A 27,179-nucleotide genomic window follows, 5' to 3' on the forward strand; every position below is an offset into this window, starting at 1 on the left:
TTACCTGTTGTCTGTATCCCTAATTTCAGTCATTCCTATCAGCAGAATCTACTTTCACTATTCCCTTGTTGGCTTAGTTCTTAAGAATACTTTCTGCTACTTTATGCATATAATAATCTGTATGATTATTGTTATTCTCCTTAAAGATCTGCATCCAAAATCCCACTCTGTACTTGTTTCGTGAGTCTCCCCTGTTTTATCACCTTCCCTTTCCACTTTGAATTATAGGTTTCTGCTCATGCTATGTATAGGAGCCTTAACTATGTAGCTCAGAAAGACCCCATTCAAATCGGGTAATCCCACTCCACCCTGTTCTACTGAAAGAATCAGCTTATACCACTTGACTCTTGCCATCTTCCCCTCCTAGATAAAGTCCTTCACTCATTATTAATTGCTATCCACAACTTCTCCTCTGGTTGATAAAAATATGCCTGAACTGTGTATGTATAAGACTAAATAGACTAAAAACATTTTAACTGCTTGTATCTTACTATCCATATCCATATAACAGAACTTCAATTTTCTTAGTTCTTGTATTATCTTTTATTTAGTCTCTTCCCACATATCCTTAGCTGCCACACCAAAATAATTTTTAATCCATACTCCTTAAAACTTCATTTTATCATGTCCCAATAAATATGGATATTGCTGAACCAATTTGTGTGTGGGTGCATAATTTACCACTATTGCCTTTGTTTTAGCTTCATTAATTTTGTATCCCAACAAGATATGAAACCTTTAAAAATGTTCCACAACACTGTAATGTCCTTTTATGGTTTTATCAGATATAAAATAATATATGCAAATAGAGCCAGCTTTTCTTGACTACCATACCAATTATATCTTTGAATTTCTGAGTCCCTTATTTTCTTTGCCAATGGTTCTAAATATAATGCAAATAACAAAGAGGAAAGAGGACACCCCTGCCTGGTTCCTCTGCTCAAACAGAAATTATCACAGAGGACCACCCCCACCCCCATATATCCTCCTAATCAACCTTATAATTTTATCAGGGAATGCAAATGCTTCCATTGCCTTGCTCTTAAGGTCCCACCTTACTCTGTCAAATACTTTCTCTGCATCAAGACCCACCAACAATAGTGTTTTTTTATTATATTCTGCTTCCCTCTTCATCATCAGTGTCCTGTTAATCAAGTAAAAGACAAGAAGATAGCAAACTCAGTAGGTAATCCAGAAATAAAATAAACCAGGTGCTCCAAGGGACCAGAACTTGTAACCACAAACTGTTTATTGTCTTACAGCTTAAAAAAGTTTAAAAACAAACTGCTGTTGTAAAAAAATCAAACAGGTTTAGCGCTTTCGTCTTACAAGTAAAATACATCATCAGAACAATTGCATTTAGAGAAGCTAAGCTTTTATAAACAAAACCCCATCCTTAATTGAAAACAAGTCATGAAGCCAAGTCCTGCATTTAAAGCTACATACTCAGCTAGCATTCGCCTTGAATAGATATGTGTAATAACTGGTTACAAAATAAAACATCATGTTGTTAATGTTGTCAGTTTGCCTCCCCTCCCCAAAACCACATTGATCCATATCTATCAATTTTGGCATCACTTTTGCAATTCTTTTAGGCATTATAGACATAAACACTTTTTAATAATGGTTTGGTATTGATATGGGCCTGCATAAAGTTGGATCTAATGGATCTTTACCCTCTTTAGGTATTATACCTACCACTGCTTTCTTCCAGATTGTTGATACTTTTCCTCCTCTTAAAATACTGTTAAATAAAACCTTCCAGATGTTTATCAGTTTTTCCCTCCTATCATCCAAACTTCCACAGGAATATCATCTATTTCTGGGGACTTTCCTGTAGATTAGTTATATGTCACCATTTTTATATCATCTCCTCCTCGTATCCTGTTAGTAGTTGAGCCTCATCAAACTCTAACCTTGGCATCTTTAATTTTTCCATAAACATTTTCATTTGTACCTTTCCTTGATTTCCATATTTCTCGGCTTTGTACAGACTGTGATGCCCATGCAATGTCCAGCAATCAAGGAGCCTCAGTCCTCACCACTAACACCAGTGAGGGGCATCCATATAGAGAAAGGATAATAAATACACACACAGTAAAGTACAATTTCCCTTAAGAGAACACAGAGATCACAGTCAAGTCTGGGGCTGGTTTTTCCCTTTCTCTCCAGATCCCCAATAAGAGTCCCCACTGGCACAGCTATAGAGTCCAGATATCAACCTAGTGGGCAAGCTAAAACCCCCAGCACCATCTCTGTCCAACCAGTGCTTCATGTCCTTGCCCAAGTAGTTAACACACAACACTTTGAGATAAGAGTTATATACAACCACACAGACACTCCTGGGGATGGCTGGCGCAGGTTCTCTAGCTGTGCCCCTTTTACCCAGACTATATGGTAGAAACCACTGCCACCACCCACTAATATTTATCAGCTACTAAAAAGGTCCTTAACAAAGGGTGTCCAATTATTACTGTGCAATATTATTATCCAAATGGTAAGTGCAACTGAACAGTCCAGGCTTATTTAGAGTGGCTTAACCAGTATCACTATATGCATGCGATGTACTCTAGAGCTTAAATTATCTCTACACAAAACAGCCACAGTTGAAAGGTTTAAAATATTTAATAATAAATAATAAAAGCACAAGACAATACTTCTTACTACTCAGTGCTAGTCAAGAGTTCAGAGATCCCAGAGAAATGCTTAAAATAATGCAGTAGAATAGTTCTGGCATCAGCACAGAAAAACAAACTAGTCTTATCTTCCTATTTCCTAGCTATATCTAAGAGAAAACACAGTTCTAAAATAAACTTACATATAGAACACAGGCAGAGTGGTGAGTTGGATGTTCTCAAGACAAATGCTCAAAATGTTCTCATTCTTTCTGTCCTTAAATTGATAACACAGTACCACTGATTTGTTTCAGATTACATAATTTCTTTCTGGTTCCCAGGCTGACAGAAACTCAGAGGTTAATAGCCCTTTTGATCTTGCAGCTGGTCAGGAAGACAGAGCAATAAAATAAATTATACATGCAAATTCTACCAATTAACTCTGGCCTCAAAACAATAGGCAGAATGCCTCCCTCTAGACAACTTGGCTCAGAGTTTTAGATCAAAGAATTTCACAATGCTTGACTTATCAGCTTTCCTACAGCAGAGTGCACTGTTGTTACATTTTTGCAGTTCCACATCTAACAACATTTTCTTCCATTTAAGAGTACAAGCCTGTGGCTTATATTAATATTTACAAATGACAGCATTATCTACAAAATTCTGTCTAGCTAGGCTGGCAACCTTCACCTATCTTTACACAGACTTCTATAGAATTTCTGAAATATGTCTAATACCTTTACAGGATCTCTAGTTACATTCTTTGTTATAAGCTCCCTAAGCTTGGCAACAGCCCTTTCTACTTTCTGTTGCCTGTGTCACTGTGCTAAAAGTTTTTGTGGTCTAGAGTTATTATAAAAATCAGTTGCTTAATAGCAATCTTTCTAAACTCATGCATATTATCCAGGTAATTCCTTATTTTCTGTTTATCATTCTGCAGTTGATCCTCTTCTTGTGTTGTGAGATTCCCCCTATTCTGCAATACCATTTGTCAGTCCCTCTAAATAATTGTTTAAACTCCTCTTTAATTTTATCCCACTCTCTAGCTGTATTTTCAGTAGAAATTTATATCTTCTCTAATAGCACTTGAATAATTACTACTACCCATTCCTTAAATTCCTCTCTTTTCAACAGATATGTGGGAAAAGTACCAGTGTCTAATTTTTGTTTCATTATCCTGTGCTTCTATTTTAGCTATTAGTGGTGCATGATCTGAAATAGTTATTGGGTGTGTATCAAGACCTTCAATTAAATGCACATTTTCATGTGAAATGTAAATTTTGTGTAGCCTAGCCCAGTTTTTGTAACTTGTGGAATAATATGTAAATTCACTCCGAAATCCTAGTGCTGAATTCACATCTTCCATTCTAAATATTTTCATAAATTTCTTCAATAGTCTACCCTGCTTTGTTTTACTTTCCCTTCTGGGCCTCCCAGACACATCTTCCCTGCTGTAAATCAAATTCCAGCCCCACCAATAAGTAATATTCCTTGCTGAAAGCTGATTATTTCTCTCAGAATTTTCTTAAGCTCTGTTGTAGCAGTTTTAGGTGGAATATAAATACACGCCAATATAATCCTCCTCCCTTGCCAGTAACCCCTTAGTACTACAAATCTGTCATTGTTATATTTTTTTATCCTCTTCTGTCACTATTGGAGCTCCTCTTACAATCAATATAAGTACTCCTCTTGTTCTTTGTCTTAGGTATTCCACTGAATAACCACCCTGAACATTTTTCTTTATCAAATTCACATGCTTATTTCTTTCCAGGTGTGTTTCCTGTAGCAAAGCTAGTTGCACTCTACATTTTTAAATATAGTTTATTACTCTTTCTTTTTTGTATTTATCTGTGAGACCATTGACATTTAAAGGCATTACAAAAACATCATTGTATTCAGATGTTATTATTTCCATCTTTTATGTATAACAGCTTTTTTGTTAAATGTTTAGTTCCAACTTTTGTATTACATGCATACACTGTTTAGCAGGTTGAACTTTTATGCAGTTGTTTCTTGTCATATCCATTTGAGCCTATGTCACATCATATAAACCATTTGTTTTTTTGAAAGCCCTAAAAAAAAAAAAATACGCCAATACCCCTCTAAAACCTATTAACAATACTAACACACAAAGCTATGCACATTTTTAATTATTGAAGTTATACTCTCCTAATAGGGACAGATGGCCCAAACTGAGAGCGACTTAGCATGGATAACCAAAAGAAAGGTTATCCATGTTAAGATGCATGGTACAGCACGTGCTTCTATTAAGTGCTGTCTGGATTTGTCTTATCTTTATAGCTCTCCCAACTGGGAAAACACCTGAATGCGTTTAGAAAATATTATCTCCTAGTTAATTTCTCTTTTTTTCTGTCCAATTTCTCTTTATCAGATTGTCTCCATGGAGAGATGAGGACCGGATACAGAAATGCTATTAAGCATACATTTATTTACTAGAAAAAAAGCCTTATAATATTTAGTATTCATTTTCATTTACTTGTTTTTTTTTTCTTAATATTTGTTATTAGATCAAGTTAAAGGCCTTAATCCAGTCAGTCCCCCATGAAAGAATGAGAAAAAGCATATTCATTTTTCTTTTGTCATGCTCTTTTATCCAGACTTTTTTACATTGCTATGCCTGCATTTCTTAAAAATGAACAAGAAGAAAGAGAGAAGTGAGAAAGGAAAAAAAAAAGAAAAGAAAAACAGGAACATCTGTTTACAATAGTATCCACATTGCAGTTAAAAACAACTGAGAAAACTTTACTTTATAGCATGTAAAGAAAATCTTACACTATAAAAATAGTTCTATTACAAAAAAAATAGTTTTACTTGCAATTAACTTTCTCCCCCTGCTTCCACTCCCCTAATATTTTTTTCTGAACATTAATGACATGAAGTAGGGCGTATACTTTAGAGTACCCCACAAGTCAAACAAAGTCCAAAAAAATCCACTATTTCCAGATCTTCATGTTCGGTCATATTTTACAAATAAAATTATTGCTTTGTAATGCCATATTTGCCAGTTTCCAAGTTACTGGTTTTATTTCTGTCCATCTCCATCTCTCAAATCCTGTCTCTGCTTCATTTCCAATGTGCTCTCAATTCTTCTAGTCAACTCTCATAGTCCTTCCTTCTCTCCAACATTTTCCATTGAAGCATTAGAAAAGGTTTCATTTGCAGTCTCTCTGTGGTCTTTATTACCAGAAGAACAAGAAGCAAATTCTCCTTCTGTTTCATAGCTCACTTTTGTATTTCCTCCTTAGCATGTACTTCATCAAAAATTGATTTTGTCCCTCCAGGGAAGAATATTATGAAAATAGCTAAGTACAACAGTTTGAATCTCATGCCTGCTTCTTGGCATTCCCTGATTAGTGGAATAAATTTACTCCTCTTCTGCCTGATGTACAATGAGTAATCAGTCTCCATAAATACTGTACTCTCTCCCACTTTTAGTACTTTGTCCTTCTGCCATTTTTTTGTCAGAATCAACTCCTTCTGCTGATAGGATTGCATCTTTACTATTAAATGTCAAAGTTTACTTTTAATAGCCAGGTTTGGAACATACACTGGTGTTGTTCAATTAACAACTCCTGCTGTGGAATACCAGTCCAATTGCTTATTTGTGCTTTTATAAAATGAATACAATCTGCTCTTTCCAGCTTCTTTTGTACAGCTGAAAATCTCAGATTTTCCCTACATGCTCTGTCCTCTAATTGTATTATTTTTTGAAAAATCTCTTCTTGAGCAGTCTCATATTCAGACAGCTTTTTCTTCATTTCGACCACTGATTTTAGCAGTTTTATTGCCTCATCTGAATGTCTGTTTAAAGCTTATTTAATTTTTTCCAGTCTTTTGTTGTTTGAGTTGTTATATTTCATCAGTGTTTTGTTTGTTTTATCCAGGTCTGTGTGTAGTTGTTTCTTGCTTTCCTCTAGGTTACTGCAAGTCATGTCTGGAGCTTACACTGCTTTTTGCTGAACAGCTGCAGTACTTTTCCCTAGTCAGTTTTTCCTCACATTTTCTAGTTAATTTTCCTTCAGGTCCTCTGTATTTCTTTTTTTCCTGGCATCCAGGCATACACTTACTAGCCAGTTACTGACATTTACCCAGAAACACAAAAGTCCACAGGCCTTCTCTGCCGAGTTTCTGTTTTCATACTGGAAGAGCTAGAATTAAGCTGTTACTCAATGTGCAGCCATCATGGAAGTCCTATCTACAATAATAATAAGTTCATAGGTTCATAGGTAGGTACTAGGCTATTGGCCCTGGAGCCTATATAAGCCTAGCCAAAAAGGTTCCCTGGCTTTTGCCACTTAAGAAAATTATTTTCCTGTGCCCCTGTCAAGCAGTGCTGCAGAATTGATCCCCAAGGTGAATTTTCTATTTCCCATCCAGTTGTCAAGATTTTTTTTAAAGATGGCCAATGAGGAGTTTTGCTTGACATGAATGGTTAGTTTGTTCCAGAGTATGGGAAGTCTCTGGGACAGGAATCTATCCCACCAGCATATTCTGTTTATTGTGATGACAAGGTTTAGGTCCCTGGAGCGTGTGGTTCAGAAAGATTGGGATTTCTTTAAGTGTAGCATGTCCAACAGCTCTGGGTTTGACATAGCATTGTATGTTAGGCAGAGATCGCCTCTGAGTAGGCAGTATGCGACAGAGCAGAGCTGGAGTTTTTTGAGACGGTCTGCGTATGGCATTTGTTTGAGGCCATTAATCCTCTTAGTTAGGTATTTCTGTGGCCTTTCCAATTGAGAATTTTACTCTATAATGGGTCTGATGAGGGATGAGTAGAGAGGAACAATGACCTCCTTTTTTCTAGAGAAGAACCCTTTTGTGATGAGGTGTGCCACGTAGAAGGATTTCCTGACTACTGTGGCAATGTGGTTATCGAAGGAGAGACTACTGTCCACCTGTTTTCTGAGGTTCTTATCACACTTTCAGTGTTTAGTGAGCTACCGCCTATGTGGTAATTCATGGGTATTAATGGCTTTTTTTTTCCAGTAGCAAATATACAGTGGAAACAAGAAGTCTTCAGATGAAGGCAGCTCCACATTCTGTTCAGAGTGAAATCATTGATGTTATGTTGTTCTGTCTCACCTTCATTCTTACTGGATGGGTTCAGAGCCAATCCTCAGCTCTGACTCGGCCGAATACACTAGCTCGAAGTCTCTGACTTGGCTCGTGTCTGAATAGGTATCCCATCATCCAGTGGTGTAATTCCCCAGATCTCGTTTGCCACTTTACGAGTTCAGATGCTTTCTCTGTGGCCGTGGCTAAGTTTCTTTAAAGATTCATATTTTTTCCTTATATTTAGCTATAATAATATTTGGTTTAGCTTTAGTATTTTAGATAGTTTTTCTTGTGTAGTTTATGTGTGCAATTTAATCTTGCTACTGTGTGGTTGCTTGTTGGCCATCGTTAGTCACAAGGCCATTTTTATCTTTTCCTATCAATTTTTTGTAGTGGTGTAGTTAGTGGTTACTGTAGAATAGTTAGTTAGACTTTGTATTCCCTTATCTGTGTATATTAGCTCATTTTAGTTAGAGAGCTAAGTACCCGCTTAACTTAAAGGGTTTGTCTTTTGTGTCCCTTGTTGTAGCTCTGCTAGGTCCGTTTAAGTTAGAGGGTCTAGTTCCCATTTAACTTAGAGGGCAGAGCTGTTCCTTTTTTTCCCTTTCTTCAGGAGATGTGCTTTATTATTATAATGTATTAATAGAATATTTAACCTTTGTGTGTGTTAGTTTTTCTATAGAGGTATAGTTAGTGTTTACTTCCTTTTTGGTATTACTAGTTGTGTTCCTTCTTATAATGTCTAAGGAAAGAAGAGAGAAGGAACCTAAGCCATTAGGCTTTAAAAAGTGCCAGAAATGTTCACAAAAAATGTCAATAACTGATGGGTGTAATATTTGTGTTTATTGTTTGGGGGACATTCACCTCCAAGTGACATGTACATTCTGTCAGTCTTTCAGTTCCCGTGTCTTACAGAAAAGAAAGAACATGCTAATTCTCAAAGGATTCCTGAAATCTTCCTTTGATGAAACTTTACAGAGTACTTCTTTAAGTAAGTTCCCTTCCTCTAAAGGTGACAAGCCTACAAAAAGACGATCTCCCACTTCTTTGGCTCATTTGTAGCCTCCTCAGATATTGGCTAAAACTTTAGATACATCGATCTCCTCAGTTCCACAGTCCTCGGAACTGAGGGAGATCATTGAATTGGACAAATCAAGTCCTTCAGCTCCACAGCCCTCGGAGCCAAAAGAGACTATTTTTCGGAGCCAGTCCACTGAACTAATACCAGTCTCCCCTACTTTGAGATCTCCCAATATTGGAGAGATCCCGCTCACCAACCCTCTCCTCCAGGTCCTCTAGGAGCTTATCGGACGATGACGTGGACAGGGTGGTGTGCAGACTTTTGAAGTCGCTGGCACTGGCTGAATTGTTTTTGGCTCTGACCCAAACAGTTTCGGAGCCATCCAAGACTGTTACATCCACCACTATTCCTCCTCCGAGCCAAGCTGAATCTTTGCAGCCGAAATGCCAGGTACCACTTGCTGTAGACTCTTCGGTTCCGAGACCTCTTCAGGAGATTTCGGAACTGATCCCTGCTCCGATACTCTCAGTGCCGTCCGGGGTGTCTAGGAGCCAAAGTTCTCCAATCAGCTCCAGTGGGGACACTCAGACCTGATTTTCTTGGTTACAGGTTTACCTCTCGGGGCTTCGGCTCGGCTGCTACATCAGCCTCAGAGCTGATCTCCATAGAGCCAGGGATTTCCTCTATTTCTTCAGAACTGGAGGTATCCTCCGAGCCGGGGAGATCTGCCTTTGAGCTGATGAGGAGTGTGCTGTCCCCACCTACAACTCTACACAAGGATACTGGTATCCTTTCCCCAAAGCACCGGCTTCTGTCTCGGCACCACCCCATCCACAGGACAGTAGAGATTCAGAGCCTCAGGGAGCCCCATTCAGCAAACCCCACTCTTCCAAGACCTCCACAGAATACCTTTCTGAGGAGACTCCTCAAAAGAGAACATGCAAGAGCATATAGACTCTCTTGACGAGTCCATCACCTCTGACACTGACCTTGAGGAGTCAAAAGGGTCCCCACGGTCATCCTCTGAAGATATCGCCTTTCAACGTATCTTAGAAATCCTGAAACAGAGAGCCGGCTGGAAAACCATAAACCCTTCTGATGAGGAGTCAGTGTACCTGAAGGTTTTTGGATCTCAACCTTCAGCCTCCTGGGTGTCTCTGCCTTTTGACGAGCTATTGGAGTTGGTTAGTCAAAAGGCATGGGAGTCACCAGACACTATGGAACCAGTCCCTTGGAGGCCAAATAAGTTCTTATCAGCTCCGTCTGAAAAATAATTTCTCACAAAAGGTGTTCTTCTAGATGCTATGGTGGTGGTAGAAGCAACTAAGAAGAAACCTTCTGAAACATCCTTGTCTGTCCATCCACCAAACAAGGACTCCTGGACGATGGACAGATACAGGAAGCATATTTTTTCATCACCAACTTTTACCCTTAGATCGCTGAACTACTTCACGCACTTTACAAGACTACAAAGAGATCTCCTGAAGGAGTTAGGAGATACTTTCCAAGGTTCATTGGCTGCAGGGGTGTCAGAAAAAGTGACCTGTCAGCTATTTACCTTAAATTCCATTGTTAACTCCTCCATGAGACTGATATCCTATGCAGAGGATGGTATCCTATGCAGAGGATGGAGCGAGCAGGGCAGCGGGTTCAGGAGTTGCCCTGAAGAGACACTCCTGGATGCACTTGTGTAACTTTGAGGAGCCTTTCAAGTCTACCTTTGTCAATGCCCCTTTTGATGATTCCTCACTTTTTGGACCCAAAGTCAAGGACACACTCATCTGATGCGAGCAGGAAGGGAAAACTCTCTCTGCTGTTGGAGTACGTTTTTCCATACCTTCAAGACCTTACCCTAAAGGTCAGAAGAGTGGGAAAATGTAGTTCAAAAGATCCCAGGGAGTTTTTTAAGACACACGAGGTGAACCGTTCCCCAGGGGCAGAGGAGGAGGCAATAATGGTAGACATCATCCTAGAGGCAGAGAGGGGTCTGCAAAACCAGGGTGACCATGAGTCCTTTCGTGGCCAGCCCTACCAGCACTCTGGACAGGAGGCCCATCTGCTATACTCTGGAGGCAGTCGGGGGCACCTAACTTTGTACCCAGAAGCCTGGCGAGATATCTCAAGAGACAAGTGGGTACAAAGTATAATATCCAGAGGTTATTCCATTTCCTTTTGCCATCATTTCCCACAGATCAGAACAATTCCAGATGTTCCACCCAGTCAAAAGGGAACAAGCAACTGTAGAAATTCAAAAGTTGCTAGACAAAAGAGTCATCCAAAAAGTCCCTGCAGACCAAATAGGATTCGGAACTTACTCAAGATTCTTTTTAGTACCAAAAAGAACAGGGGATTGGAGACCCATATTGGATCTCAGCAAACTAAACGAAGCCATGAAGAAGTCCAAGTTCTGACTGGTGACACTGCAGTCAAGTCTTCCCTTTTTAGGGAAGGATGATTGGATGTGCTGAATAGACCTCCAAGATGCATACTAGCACATAAAAATGGACAGAGCATCAAGGAGTCATTTACACTTCCGGCTGGGAGCCAGTCATTATCAGTTTCGAGCTCTGCCCTTTGGTCTCACTACAGCCCCCAGAGTGCTCACCAAATGCATGGCAGTAGTCATGGCTCACTTGAGATGTCTGGGATTTCAAGTGTTTCTGTACCTAGACGACTGGCTTCTAACTGCTGCCACCAAGCATCTACTTCAGCAGCCAAGAGATGCCACTCTTGAAACTTGTTCTCGGTTAGGGATAACAGTGAATTTACAAATATCTGCCTTGCTGTCCTGTCAATATATTACATTCATAGGCACAGATCTTGACACCGTCTCCATGATGGCACACCTGCCTCCTGACAGGGTTTCTGTTCTCAGACAACAAATAGCCAACCTTCTACCCAGAAACAAGGTGAAAGCAAAAACAATTTTGAAAGTCCTAGGAGCCATGGCTTCAACAATCACCTTAGTTTCCTTAGCCAGGATGCATATGAGAATTCTTCAATGGCTCCTCTTTGCTCAGTGGTCATTACAAGAACTTCCCATGTCTCAACAAATCAGAATTACAGAGTCATGCAAGAGAGATCTTCTATGGTGGCTTTGATCTGACCATGTGAGCATCGGGCGACCTTTTATGCCACAATAACCTGTAGCTATGGTGACCACGGACGTCTCCAGATAGGGTGGGGGGACATTATCTGGGAAACATGGCAAGAACACAAGGCCCATTTGCACATCAATGTTCTAGAGATGAGAACAGTGCTTCTAGCATTGCAAGCACTCCAGGACTCTCTTCCACTAGGAACAATTGCAATCCAGTCAGACAACATGTCGATAGTCTGGTACATAAACAAACAAGGAGGAACCAGATCATTCCTTTGTTGAGAGGTGCTGAGAGTATAGCAATGGGCAATCTCTTCCCAATGTTTTCTGGTAGCAATGCATATCCTGGGGAAATCCAACATGATAGGGGACAAGCTCAGCAGGGCGATATTAATGATTCATGAGTGGTCTCTAAATCAAAACATAGCTGAAAATGGGGCCATCCTTGCTGCGACCTTTTTGCCACTCCCATGAATACCAAATGCAGCAGCTACTTTGCCCTAATCCCCCCTCTGGGGGAGACACCAAGAGATGCACTTGTTCACGATTGTCCCTTGGGACTACTGTATGCCTTACCCCTGATACCCAAAGTCATTCAGAAGGCAAAATCCTTGGGAAGCAGACTGATTCTCATTGCCCCATATTGGTCTCATCAGATTTGGTTCCCCTTTCTCTGGCCTCACCTACAGGAGAAACCATGGGTTCTGGACCCAGTTCCTGACCTTCTGACCCATATGTCAGAAACACTTCATCCTGCTCTTCAAATCCTCAATTTGACAGCATGGCTGCTCAACTTCCAAACTTAGTCAGGCTTCAAGACTTCACACCAGCAGTAAAACACATTTTGGTATCTTCTCACAAGGCTTCTACCAGGAAGTTATATTCTAATAAACTGAAGAGGTTCTCCTACTGGGCAAAAGCAAGCAATATTGATCCTTTTTCTGCCCCAATTTGTTCAATTTTGGAATTTCTTGCAGAACTTTTCCAGCAAGGCTCTGCCACAGCTACAATTAGAGTCTGACTAGCTGCAATTTCTAATTTCCAAATTGGTGAATATACTCTTAACTTGATGTCACACAAATTGTGTAAAGCATTTTTAAAGGCACTTGTTTATTGAGACCTCCCATAAAATAACCTCTCTCACCATGGGATCTGAATTTTGTCCTGACTCACCTAATATTACTTCCTTTCGAGCCCTCATCATCATGTGATCTCAAATTCCTCTCTTGGAAAACTATTCTCCTAGTAGCTATTACATCTGCAAGAAGAGTCTTGGAGTTGCAAGCTCTATCAATCAAGCTGCCATATTTGATTATCCATAAAGACAGAGTATCTCTACGAACTAATCCATCCTTTGTGCCAAAAGTTTATTTCCAAACCAATTTAAATCAATCAATTGAGCTCCCAGTGTTTTTTCCCAATCATAGCAACAAGGCAGAGTACAAACTTCACCAGTTGGATATGCATAGACAACTTAGGTTTTATCTGCATAGAACTAAAGATTTCTGGAAAACAGATCAATTTTTCATCTCCTTTTCAGAAGAAAAAAAGGGCATGTCAGTTTCAAAAATTATGCTTTCAAATTGACTCTCAAATTGCATTACCTTTACATATACCTCAAATAACAGGAAGTTACTATTCAAAGTTAGAGGCCACTCGACTAGAGCATTGGCAAAATCCTCTGCTTACCAAGCCAGATTGTCAATGGACAGTATTTGTGCTGCTGTTATGTGGGCAAGACCCCATACTTTTATTACTCATTACAAAGTTGATTTGGCCTCAAGGGACAGGGTTTCCTTTGGTTCCATTTTGCTCAAAGGTATACTCCTGTGAGCCACCCAGGAAAATGGTGCTAGGGACACTGTCCCATCCAGTAAGAATGAAGGCGAGATAGAACAACATAACATAAAGAAGTTATGTACTCACCATAACGTTCCATGTTTGATGTCCATCTTGCCCTTCGTTCTTACGACCCTCCCACCTTCCCCCAGCCAAGGACACCTAGAGGACCTAGATGAGAGATCTTTCTTCTTCAGTAAAGGAGCTCTTCTGAATTTCCTTGTTATTTCTATACCTGATGTCGCATGATTAATATAGACACATTGTTATGATTAGCAGCAAGCAAGATCTGGGGAATTACACCACTGCATGATGGGATACCTATTTAGCCATGAGCCAAGTTAGAGACTTCGAATTAGTGTATTCGACAGAGTTGGAGCCGAGGATTGGCTCTGAACCCATCCAGTAAAAATGAAGGGCGAGATGGACAACAAACATGGGACATTATGGTGAGTACATAACTTATTTTTCTTTAACCATGCTTCACAAACAATAGCAACATCAAGCTTATGTGAATACTGCAAATTTTCCAATTAAAAAAAATCATATTACTTATGTTCCTTCTATTAACAACCAGCACAGACAAATCAGATGTTACTGTCTGTAAACTGTTATAACCAGCATGAATAAAAATAGTTCCATACTGCCCTACCTCAAGGCATTCCAATGTCCTACTCATGTAATTTTCTTCCTGGCAAGCATAGCAATAGTCAGTTATCATTTCCTCTTTGCAAAGTTGAGAGTCAGTCTCTTTAATAATTGACTTTTCAGTTGCTACTAGATTATTTTTAACTGATTTTGTAGGATCCCTCATGTCTAATTCAATAATGCCTACTCTTCAATTGGTACAGAAGAAAAATTTCTATCATCATTAGTCTTATTATTCTCACTGCTTTCACCACTTAAATCATTTGCAAGCTCTCATCTAGATTTCTGTACTTCTACAGCCTCAAACATGTTGTCATCTTCAGTCTTTCTCCTCTTTTTTTCCTACAGCAGTGTTCTTTATTCCTTCCAAGTTCTGTCTAACTTTCCTTCTTTTAGCCTGCCCCTTTCCGTCATTTTTCCATTGACTCATTATATTTATTTATTTATTTTTTGTGATTGAAAAATGTTAGCATTCTGTGTAATCCGGGCATTGTATTTAAAAAAACAGCATTTGTTATTGCACTTATGAAACTGCATTGTTTGTTAGTTATGCAGTATATATAAATGGGTTACCTTCACTTCCCCTAAAGCTCATTTGACTGACATTCATTTGACTGAGACCGAATGACTGACACATCACTTCCCCTAAAGTTCACTTCTTCTAAAACTCATTTCCCTGACAATTAGTACTGACAGTGTGTAGAGCACTGTAAGGTAAGTAAAAGGAATATGTCCCTTTCCCCACTGTACTGCGACTCTGAAGTTATTATATATAGTTAGGGGTGTGTGTGGGGAACACCCCCCCCCACACTGGGGGGTCTGGGAGTGTAGGCCCCCACTTAGTTTGGTTTTACTGAACAATATAAAACCAACAGCAGAGAATATAAAATCAAACTAGGTATAGGGCTAGGGTCTATATTATATCAGTGAACACTTGAAATTGTGAAATCTGTATAATCAACCCAAACACTTCGAAAATCCAAAATGCCGAACACACAGATCCCAGGGGGGAAAAAAAATCACTGATCCGTAAAAAAAAAAAAAAAAAAAAAAAAAAACACACCCCCTACTTAAATATATCAACTCCGAGATCGCGCCACAGTGGAGGAAATGGCAAAGTCCTGAAAACGGCCCAGTGATTTTTTTTCCCTCTGGGAAAAAAATCGCTGTTGCGTGCTTTTGGAATTTCGGCATTTCGGGTAAACACTTTCGATTAAACAGCGTTTGCAACTTTAAGCGTTTGCTTACATAATTGGAACCCGAGGGCTGTGCCCCCCCCCAACTATATATATACTAACTCCAGGGTCGCACTACAGTAGGGAAAAGGATATATTTCTTTTACTTGCCTTACAGTGCTCTACACACTGCCAGTACTAATTGTCAGGGAAATGAGTTTTAGCGGAAGTGAACTTTAGGGGAAGTGAAGTGTCAGTCATTTGGTCTCAGTCAAATGAATGTCAGTCAAATGAGCTTTAGGGGAAGTGAAGGTAACCCATATAAATATATACATGTAGGTTTCTATGTATTTACATGCACATCACATATACATTCCTGAGAAGATACACATGCACACACACACACACACACACACACACACACACACACACACACATACACACACACACACACACACACACACACGCACACAGTCACTGCAAAAGAAGCAGAGCAACAATAGATACTTAATCTAGCAAAATTGATCTGTATTGCAACTCAGAATGATTTGTAATATTTAAACATATTGATGTCACTTACTGAGCACGCAGTCCTAAGGAAATGCAAATGAGCAGTTGTATAAAGCAAAACATAATGAATCAAACACAAGTCAGTGCTTTTCTGAACTGTGTTGTCCATTTCTTTATACTAATCCAGCCAAGGCTGTCTTCTAGGAGCCTTGTAGTGCAGTGCATGTGCGTTTACTTTCACACAGACACACACACACACACACACACACACACACACACACACACACACACACACACACACACACACACACACACACTCTCACATGCATACATAATCTTCTGCACTTAACTGAGCATATGTTTGTAGCACCAGTTGCATTACATACATGTCGATCACTTAATGTGCTGCACTGTTTGTCCTTAGACAATGACACTTCTTATGTTGAATGCACTCCCAACACTGCAGGCTTCACAGTCTGTAGTGCTGTGTGTATTTGTCTTTTCACTGTCCCTTTCTTCTAGCAGTAACAACACTTTAAATCTGGAGAGCAGGTAGTCTGCTATGATCTGCATTCTTTATCCATTTGCTTCCCTTTACTCAAAGTACAAACTGTGTTTTTCAAATACTGTGCATATGATGTGCCATGTACCTCATTTCTGTTTCTTCCATTCTTGCAGTATCATTTCTGTTACTTTGCAGAGTGAGCAGCCTGCTGTGTTGTATGCCATTCTGCTCATGCACCCCATTCTGCTGGGCACAGTGTACTTACATATGGCACATAGTGCACTATTCAAATGAATAGCATACTGGGCTGTATCTCTTTACTCATTTCATTTAATTTTACACTGAATATGTACTGATAGAAGTGCAGTTCTGTCTGTGAATCCCATATCTGACAGTACTGCTGGTTCATACTACAGACAGTGTCTCTGAATCTGGATGGCCATTTAACTCTCTGATTTTCTACTTGTACCTCTCAATTGTACCTCATTATGAGGAATGTTCCTCATTTTGTTCATAGGTTCATAGGTAGGTACTAGGCTATTGGCCCTAGGGCCTATACAAGCCTAGCCAAAAAGGTACCCTGGCTTTCTTCACCCAAGAAAATTATTTTCTTTGTGCCCCTGCTGAGCAGAGCCACAGAGGTGATCCCCGGGGTGAATTCCATATTTCCCATCCAATCATCAAGATTTTTCTTGAAGAGTGCTAATGAGGAGCTTTGTTTGATATAGATAGGTAGTTTTTTCTAGAGTATGGGAAGTCTCTGGGACAGGAATCTATCCCTCCAGCATATTCTGTTTATTGTGGTTACAAGGTTTAGGTCCCTAGAGCATGTAGCTTGGGAGGGACTTGGATTTCTTTAAGTGGAGCATGTCCAACAGCTCTGGATTTGACATAGCTTTGTATGTTAGGCAGAGATCGCCTCTGAGTAGGCAATATGTGATGGAGTAAAGCTGGAGTTTTTTGAGACAGTCTGCGTATGACATCTGTTTGAGGCTGGTAATCTTCTTTGTGAAGTATTTCTGCAGCCTTTCCAGTTGTTGTAGATGTCTTGTGCAGTACATACCAAAAGGGGCATTGTGCTCTATAATGGGTCTAATGAGTGACGAGTAGAGGGGGAACAGTGACCTTTTTTTTCCTGGATGAGAAACCTTTTGTTATGAGGCATGCCATGTAGAAGGATTTCTTGATTACTGTGGCAATGTGATTATCAAAGGAGAGACTACTGTCCACCTGTGTCCCAAGGTCTCTTATCACACTGTCGGTGTTAAGTAGACTACCACCTATGTGGTAGCTCATGGGTACAGAGTTTTTACCAAAGGGGATGACAATGCACTTTTTGGCATTGAGCATGAAGCCATGGCTTTGACACCAGGCATCTGTCTCAGTGAGGCCCTTTTGTAGGATGTCCACATCGTTAGGAGTTTCAATTATGGCTCCTAGTTTGCAGTCATCTGAGAACTTTGTTAGCCAAAGACCTTCTGTGTTAGCCTTTACTTCAGAAAAGTAGATACCCAACAGGAGAGGACCCAGGACTGAACCCTGTGGTACTCCATTTGTCACTGGTCTGAAGTTGGATTTGGAGTCTGTTACTTTCACAGTGTGAGTTCTGTCAGTGAGCCAGTTGGCAACCCATCTTGTGACATAGGGATTTATACCTAGTTTAGTGAGTTTATCTATAATTCCAGAGTTGGGGATGGTGTCAAAAGCCTTGGAGAGATCTAGATAGGCTGTGTGAACCACCTTCCCTCATCTACGGCTTTGGTGACTGCTTCAAAGAAGTCTGTCAGGTTTAGGAGACATGATCTGCCTTTTACAAACACGAACTGGTTGGGGTCCAAAGTTTGGAGATTACCAGTGTCTTTGTTTATAAGTTCCATGATGATACGTTCCATGGTCTGTGTTTTAAAGATTCTACTTTCCAAGTTGTCCTATACTGAAAGGGTTTGACACACATTCTTTGTTATGAATTTGTTTTAACAAATCAACATTGTGAATAATTCTGAATAATAGTGACTTACATTAATTAATTAATTAATTAATTAATTAATTAATTAAATTAATTAATTAAAAAAAAAACTCTTTTTAGAAATGAAAAGGTTAATAGCCATGCAGTGAGCTTAGTAGTTGAAGTTGGTAGTGAGTGGTCCACATTGTGCTCATCTGTGTTCCATATTTTGGGGGTGTAAGGTTCAGAGCTAGGTTTCTACTTTGGCTACAGTGTTTCTTTAAATTTGGGCAATTGGTTCATTGACTTTTCAGACACCTGTGTCTGAAGTGGGTCTACTTGTCAAGACCTAAGACAGGGATGATGCTAAAAACAGCATTTTTTTCTAGGTTCCCAAAGTTTAACCTAAAATTATTTTTGATGAGCAAAAACTGTGGCATCTTCCTGACTATTGTGGGTCCATGTGGCAGCGTAGCTAATCTTGTTTCATTAAGGATTTTCCCATCTGGCTGGATGGGTATTGCTATCAGTATATTGACTAATTATAATATGCTATCAGTATTTCCTATAAACATACACAATGACTGACAACATTCTTGTTTGTCTTACAGGCCTCTTTGGTTCATACAACAGAGACAGTTCGAATTATGTATTTAATGAGCTTGTTGATGGACAAGAAATACCCAGTGATGTTAGTAGGAAATGCAGGGACAGGCAAGTCCGTACTTATGGGAGACAAACTTCATAGTCTTAATACAGATGAGTATATGGTTCAAGCTGTCCCTTTCAACTTCTATACAACCTCAGCCATGCTTCAAGGTAAAAAAAAAACATTCCTATAATACTGAAATTTGCTTTTGGTACTTAGAATAAATGTTTAATTAACATAGTAAAATCTCTGTATTGGAAATTATTTGTAAATATTAAGACTGTTTAAAATGCATTAAAATTAAATACCAGTCTGCAGTGTTTCTTTGTTTCAGGATAACAATTGAAAGCAGCAACTCATTTAATTTTAAAGTTATGCCTTGTTTTGATATTGTGAATGTTAGGTTAGAAATAAATGGAACAGCAACACATTCACTGCATGGATATAGTCCATCAAAGTGTGACTTAATCTAAGGATTAAAACAGAATGAATAATACCAAGGCTCAGTTTGATGCCACAATAATAGTATAATTACACTTAGCCACTATGCCTAAGCAGATTAGCGTGCAATGCAGTATACATACTCCATTTTCAGTGGTCTAAGTTGGAAGAAGTAATTTGGGTAGAAATCTATTACATTAGTACTCATTGTTTCACGATCTAAATAATAGTTTTCTCTTGCAATTAATTCCATTGGTTTATCCCTTTGCAGGTGATTTAGAATGATGCTGTCTTAAGCTGCTATAAGTCCTTCATATAAGCTGCACTGGCAGGTGCTTCTTTAGATGGTCATCATATTGACCACTGCTGCAGTAGTCTTGGCTATATGACTTACAGTGGATATAAAAAGTTTACACAATCCTGTTAAAATCACAGGCTTTTCTGATATAAAAAAATGGGACAACAACAGATCATTTCAAAACTTTTCCCACCTTTAATGTGACCTATAACCTGTACAATTCAATTGAAAAACAAACATTTCTGTTAGGGGAAAAAATAAAAAAACATACAATAAGCTGGTTGCATAAGTGTGCACACCCTTAAACTAATACTTTGTTGAAGCACCTTTTGATGTAATTGCATCATTCAGTCTTCTTGGGTAGGAGCCAATCAGCATGGCACATCTTGACTTGGCAATATTTGCCCATTCTTCCTTGCATCAGATTGTGAGGGCATTTCTTGTGCACAGCCCTCTTCAGGTCTCCGACAGATTTTCTATTGGATTTAGGTCTGGGCTGTGGCTGGTCCAGCCCAAAACTTTAATTTTCTTCTGGTGAAGCCATTCTTTTGTTGATTTGGATGTATGCTTGGGGTCCTTGTCATGTTGAAAGGTGAAATTCCTCTTCATCTTCAGCTTTCTAGCAGACGCCTGAAGGTTTTGGGCCAAATGTGACTGATATTTGGAACTGTTCATAATTCTCTACACCTTGAATAAAGCCCCAGTTCCAGCTGAAGAAAAGCAACTCCAAAGCATACTACCACCACCACCATGCTTCACCGTGGGGATGGTGTTCTTTTGGTGATGCGAAGTGTTGTTTTTGCGCCAAACATACCTTTTGGAATTCTGGCCAAAAAGTTCAACCTTGGTCTTGAAGAATTCTGTACTGCCTTCCTGTTGGTTTCTTTCTGTTACTTGCCTTTGCATGCAAGCATACCACAGTTCATTCAACTATTTATTGTAATTAACTAGTCTTATTACTGTATTGTACTGAGTACAATAAATACACAGAGGCAAATGTTTCATTTGATAGGCTATACTATTATATTCTCCTTTTGGTTCTACAAGCAAGCAATACAAATATGTCAGCTCTCTGTAGCAAATCCCCAAAGCTTGTTTATGTACTGTTATTTATACCAGAAGGTCTGATATTTTTCTCAAAGTCTGATGTAATAGTTTTTTCTTTGTATAACAGTTTTTCTTTGTTCTTCTAATTTATGATTTGTCCTTGATTCTTTGGTCCAGGAAATTCAGTCTTGCGTTATCTGAAACTTAGTGTTTCAACACTATCTTGCTTGTGTTCCGGCTTTATCTTGCTTGAAATAAATTTGATGTACTTTTAGCTGCCATCTGCGTAGCTATTTTACAAACTTTGTTTCTCAATAACATATTTTTTTACATGGATGCCAAAATCTAACTAAGCTATATATGCTTGCCAGCACACTTACTGTTTTTCTAAATTTCCAGCATTTTACACTATTGTACATTAATCCTTTATATGTCATATTATTTTTGCGGCTTTTTATTCAAGCTAATAATGTAAGCAACAGTTTGAAAAGACAGTGTATACTAAACTCTTTCAGTTCCCCATTTTTATATTTGTTTGAGGAACGGACTAAACTTCAGTTAAAGAAAAGACTGCATTTCTTTCATTAGCATTGCTATTTATAGCATTTATGACTTTGCTCATATTTACAATCATAACTTGTTTTGTTATAGCAACTCTTGATAACCTGCAGTATAAAAAACAATTTTAAGCTGTAATTATTATTATGACCCCTAAAACTATCAACAGAGGATGTATTAAACCATTTAGCAATTTGATTCCAAATGATGACCATCCTGTAAATATGTCCCACCAATTATGGGCGGTGTCAGCTTTTGTTTTTGTCTTTTACTATTAACTTATTTGAAACCACACATACAAACTGTGGTGCCACATTATCAAACATTTTGAAATTTGAAGGTAATATTGTCCATTTACACAACATTTTGTTTAATTTACAAATTTAGATACATTAGTACTAAATTGTAATCTGTCTGTTAAAGATACTTGTGATGACTTACTAAATAGTAAGATTTCATTATGCTTGTAAATGGACAATCTGTGAGATATTTTGTCCTACTAGTTTTCATACCAAGCTCTTTTAAAACTGCATTTGGTATCTTTACAACTTGGGGATGTAATATTGATGTGCAATATTGTTTTTTGGTATTGTCCTTTCATGGTACAAGTGGATGGTATTTTTACTACTTGATCTATATGAAGTACTGGCTTATTTCCCAGAATGGTAAGTATTCTAACCCATGGTCCTTTTCCATGTATCTTTGTGCTATTTGCACAAATAAACAGAGTGTTGGTAGAAACTGTACCTGTTTTTTTCCCTCTCAAATTCCCTTGTCAGAATTGTTACATCTTCAGGGGGTAATGTACAGCATTTAATAGAGACTGAGTTGTTTACTGAAATGTTTGTCAGTCTTTGATTTTTTTCCTACCTTTGTATGCCTGACCTTGTTTAGATAACCATGCAGTTACATTTGTGTTAAATGTTATTCTCCCAAAGGTACATGCTGTATGCTTTTTACAACTGAAATTGTCTTGTGATCTACTTTGTGTAGCATTTTCCCAACTTAGTGCCATTCCTGAAATGTTGTAATAAGCAATTCCCTCTGTTTGGCATTCTACCAAAAGGAGTCCACTGAGTACAATACTTACAATAACAATCATGTTTTTCATGTTTATCAAAACTTGTTTGTCCTAACAACCTTTTTGGAATAATTTTAACAAACTTTGCACAGTGCTTGGCATTCAGTCTTGTAGATTCTTTCTAAAAAAAACAGAAACAAACTTTGTTGAGCATCTGCTCCCCCTTCTTTTAAAAGCGATGCATTTTGCTGCTGATCACTATAAACAATGACTCTCATTTGATCCCTGTGAACTAGCAAGGTCTTGTTCTTTTTACTTTATTTGACCTTATAGACCAAAGGCCCTATTTGTTCTGTTACTTAATCACACTGTTTTATGATATCTTTTAACTATTTTTGATGCTGTGCTACCTTTAACAAAGGTCTGTTATGTCCAATCTCTGGATCAAAAGGTAGTTGTGTGGGCATTTTTTTGCCTGTCATGATTTCAAATGGTGAAATCCCTGTCTTGCTGTTTGGGGTAGCTTTTACCCCTAACAGAATTCCTGGCAAATGTTGCACCCATTTAGCATTTTTAACTAAGTTTTATTTATGAAATATTGTAATTCCCTCTGTTTTGATGTTCAGAATGATGCAAACGAAATGCAGATGTCTGTGTTGAATGCTGCGTGCCTTGTCTTGCAGCTGCATTTTTATTTATAGCCCTTGAAGCATGTTCCAGACACTGAACATTCAGCTTGTCTCAAGCTGTACCTGACTTTGTTACATTGCATGAATGAATGCTGCTTTATTTGATTCCTTGATTTTAGCTAAGACCATTTTAACCCTTTAATATATGTATGCTAGTAAACAGAAATACATGTGTTTCACTGACTATATTATTTTTACATATATTGTTTATCAACATATGTGTATATACATCTAACTAGCAAATAGATGTGCACATGCATTTATACATTTTAAAACCTATCACTGTATAAATTCCCTCTGTTTTATTTTAAATTTAAAACTGTTTACATTAGTTATATTGCTATTAACTAGAAAGACATTGGGAAACAAAACCTTTAGTTTTCTTTTTTTTTTCAAAGAATTTTATTAAATAATTATTAAAATGAACAAATATTTCCATGAAATTATAACATTTTTTTCTTTAAAGTTAAAAAACAAGAAAATAAAAAAAACAAACCTTCTAATATATAAACCAATGTAACTAAACTATGTACAGACGTTCATCATGCAAAAAAAATGTTAATGTAGCTGTAGGATTAATAAAAATCATCTGTTTACATAAATTAATTAACTATTTTTCTAGAAGTTCATAGATGATATTCCATGAATTATATAATGTAGTATTCCTAGATGATCTAGATTTAATAGTTAACATTTCCAAATTACACGTTTCACGGAGTATATTTTTAAATTCCAAAAATGTAGGTGCTGTACTAGATTTCCAATTGTTAGTGATTGTTTTTCTAGCTATAGATAGCATAGACCAAACCAAATGGTACTTATTCTCTTTTACACAATCAGGAACAGGAGTATTAAATCAAACAAGTGATTTAGATATAAAGAAATTATCAGTAAAAATTGTTTGCAACAAATTATTGATATCATCCCAAAATTGTCTTAAATATATGCAATTATAAAACATATGAGACCAGTCAGCATTCAATTCAATATTACATCTCCAACATGTTATATTCTTTTTAGAAAATATACTTATATTATGAGGAGTGATAAATGATCTATTTAAAAATCTCCATGTGAATAATTTCCATTTTAAAGAAGTAGTAGTCATACTTGCTGATTGTAAAATATTCAGTTTGTCTTTCTCAGAAGGGGGATTATTATTAATTAAAGAAAAATATTTCCAATAATTATCTGAATGTGTATCTAAATCACATTTAATTGCCCTATACATGTTTGATAACTTGTTATTAGCAGGATATTTATGCAAAACTGATAAAATCATATATTGTATTAGTTTGGGGATTTTTTTATTAATTATAGAAGACATATAATCCAATTTATTTAATACATATTGTCTAGCTTCTTGAAGCTCTAACCATAAACAAGAATTAAGTTTATACTCTTCCAAGAGTAAACTATTGGATTTTATCTCATTATTTATCATCATTTGATGCCAAAATGTTAAATGCTTTTGCTGAAATATAGACATTTTTGTATAATCTGAGGAGAAAATAGATCTGTGTGTGTAGGCTATAGGGAAGAGTAAAAAAAAGCCAATACTTATATATATATTATATTTCAATATAAAATTTTTAAATGATTTTAAAAGAAAAACTATATACTTAGAGTTAAAACTCAGAGAAGAAAATTCAGAAATATAATCTTTGAATCTCCAAATAAATGGATTATTAATTATATTTAGCTTATAGGAACTGTTTATATCTTTGGTATTTTGTGACAATACCTCTATAAACTATTTCCACTTAGCAGTGTATTTCACATCAATGAGATGAGAGATTGTATTGAATACTGATGAAGTTGAATAAATTTCTAAATTTGGTAAGGTTATACCCCCATTATTCCAATTATACATATGGTATGTTAATGCAATCCTCGGCTTATTTGGTAACCACAAAAATTTCTGAATCATTGAATTCAATTTTTTTAATTATTTGGTAAGAAGGAGGTTTAGATAAAGATTGAATTATATATAAGATTTTGGGGAGAAGGATCATCTTTATTATTAAAAGTTTATCATCCATAGAAAAGGGTAATTTGTTCCATTTATTTATTAAATTTTCTATCTGTAATAGACTTTTATTATAATTTATTTGAATGGTATCTTTAATATGGTTAGTAATAATTATACCTAAATATGGTATTTGTTGAGACTGAGCTATATATTCATTATATTCATCGGGTATATTGTATTTTTTTGAACCTGTTAAAAGAATTTGTGTTTTATTATTATTAAAAGTAAGGCCGGAATTTTTTTGAAAATATTCCATGTTTTTAAAAAGTTTTTGTATAGATTCCCTTCTACTCCCAAGAGTAATCAATATGTCATCTGCAAACATTTGTATTGTAGATGATATAGTGGGGTTTAACTTGTATCCTTCAATATCTGTATCATGTCTTATTAAATTTGCCCATGGTTCCATAACTAATGAAAATAAAAGAGGGGTAAAGGACACCCTTGCTTAGTACCTTTTACTATTGGTATATTTTGAGATATACTAGTACCAATTTTAACATAAGCTTGGCTACCTTCATATAACAGAGTGATAAGATTGATAAAATTATTGGAGAAATTTAATTCCTTTAATAGAGTGAACAAATATTCCCATGTAACCGAGTCAAAAGCACAATTTATATCTAAACTAACTAGGGTTAAATTTGTTTTAAGATTTTTCACCGAATCAATTAAAGTTAATATTCTTTTAATGTTATCATATGAAGTTCTCTTTATTATAACCCCTGTTTGATCACTAGCAACTAATTTGGGTACAAGTGTTTTAAGCCTTTCTGCATAAATGGACATAAATAATTTGTAATCAGTGTTTAATAGGGAGATGGGTCTATAGGAGGTACACTTAGAGGGATCTTTGTTAGATTTTAAAATAGGAGAAATAAAAGTGTAGTTCCAAGAAGGTGGAATTATGTTTTTGTCCTGTACAAGATTAAATAATTTATAAAGCAATTTTAGAGCATTTATAGGTAGTAATTTGTAAATTTCAGGAATGATGCCGTCATTACCTGGTGCTTTATTTTGCTTTAATTTGGTAACGTGAGCTTGAAGTTCTTTTAAATATATTTGTTTATCAATAGAAATCCCTTGTTCCTCTGAAAGTCTTGTTTTAGTGTATTTATTAATAAATGTTTTATTGCCTCTTTAGAGTTAATATCAGTAGTTGTTTGGTTGATGTTTATAAAAAACTCTCTAAATTCAGTTATTATATTATGAATTTCCAATACCATTTTTCCTTTTTTAGGGGAGAATATTTCATTAATATGATTAAATCTATTTAATCTTTTCATTTTATTAGCAGTAATTTTTAAGGATTTAGGGTTAGAAGAGAAATTTATAAGCTTTAATTTTTCTATATTGATCATAGTTTTATGTTTTAATATTTCTAGATATTTATTATTTAACATATTTATTTATTTTCTTTTATCTGATATATCTTTATCACCCATATTACTAAGTTTTAAAGTGTCTAATTTACATTGTATATCTTGCAGTTCTTTATCCCAAGCTTTCTTTTTTTTTTTTTGTTGTACCAATTCAATATCCTACCATATAGATGAGCTTTTAGGGCATCCCATATATAAATTTCTGATATATCATTAGTATTGTTAAGTTCTAAAAATTCTGTACTTCTGTAGAAATTAAATCATTAAAATATTTTAATTTTGTGATACAAGCTGGGATCCTTTTTGTATGAATATTAAATTTGGATTGACTACCACTTCAAAAATTATAGAATTATTATCTGATAAAGGACATGAAATCACTGCTGATTTGTTTAAGGAATCTGTTAAATTATTAGAAATAAAAACTCTATCTGTCCTCGAGTATGAGTTATGTCTATGAGAAAAAAAGGTGTAAAACAAAGAAGTAGTATCTGCAAAATAATTTATATCTTTCAAAAATTAAGTATCTGAAAAGTCTTTTAATAATTTAGATGATGTAGATATTCTTCTCTTCCCGTTAGTACTAGAGTCTTTGTAATCTAGAATACAATTGAAATCTCCTGCCAAA

At 36.8% G+C, this 27,179-nt stretch overlaps 1 protein-coding gene across 1 annotated transcript in view; it reads left to right on the forward strand.

Moving 5' to 3' along the window:
* Positions 1-27,179, forward strand: part of LOC122800226 (dynein axonemal heavy chain 17-like) — a 17,083,451-nt gene that overhangs the window by 11,134,490 nt on the left and 5,921,782 nt on the right. The window contains exon 48 of the mRNA XM_044069720.1: positions 19,046-19,253. Coding sequence (XP_043925655.1) covers positions 19,046-19,253 — 208 coding nt within the window. The remainder of the gene's footprint in view (positions 1-19,045; positions 19,254-27,179) is intronic.

This window comes from Protopterus annectens, chromosome 4.part0 (assembly GCF_019279795.1).
Source record: "Protopterus annectens isolate FY-2018-M chromosome 4.part0, PAN1.0, whole genome shotgun sequence".
Lineage (NCBI taxonomy): Eukaryota > Metazoa > Chordata > Ceratodontiformes > Protopteridae > Protopterus > Protopterus annectens.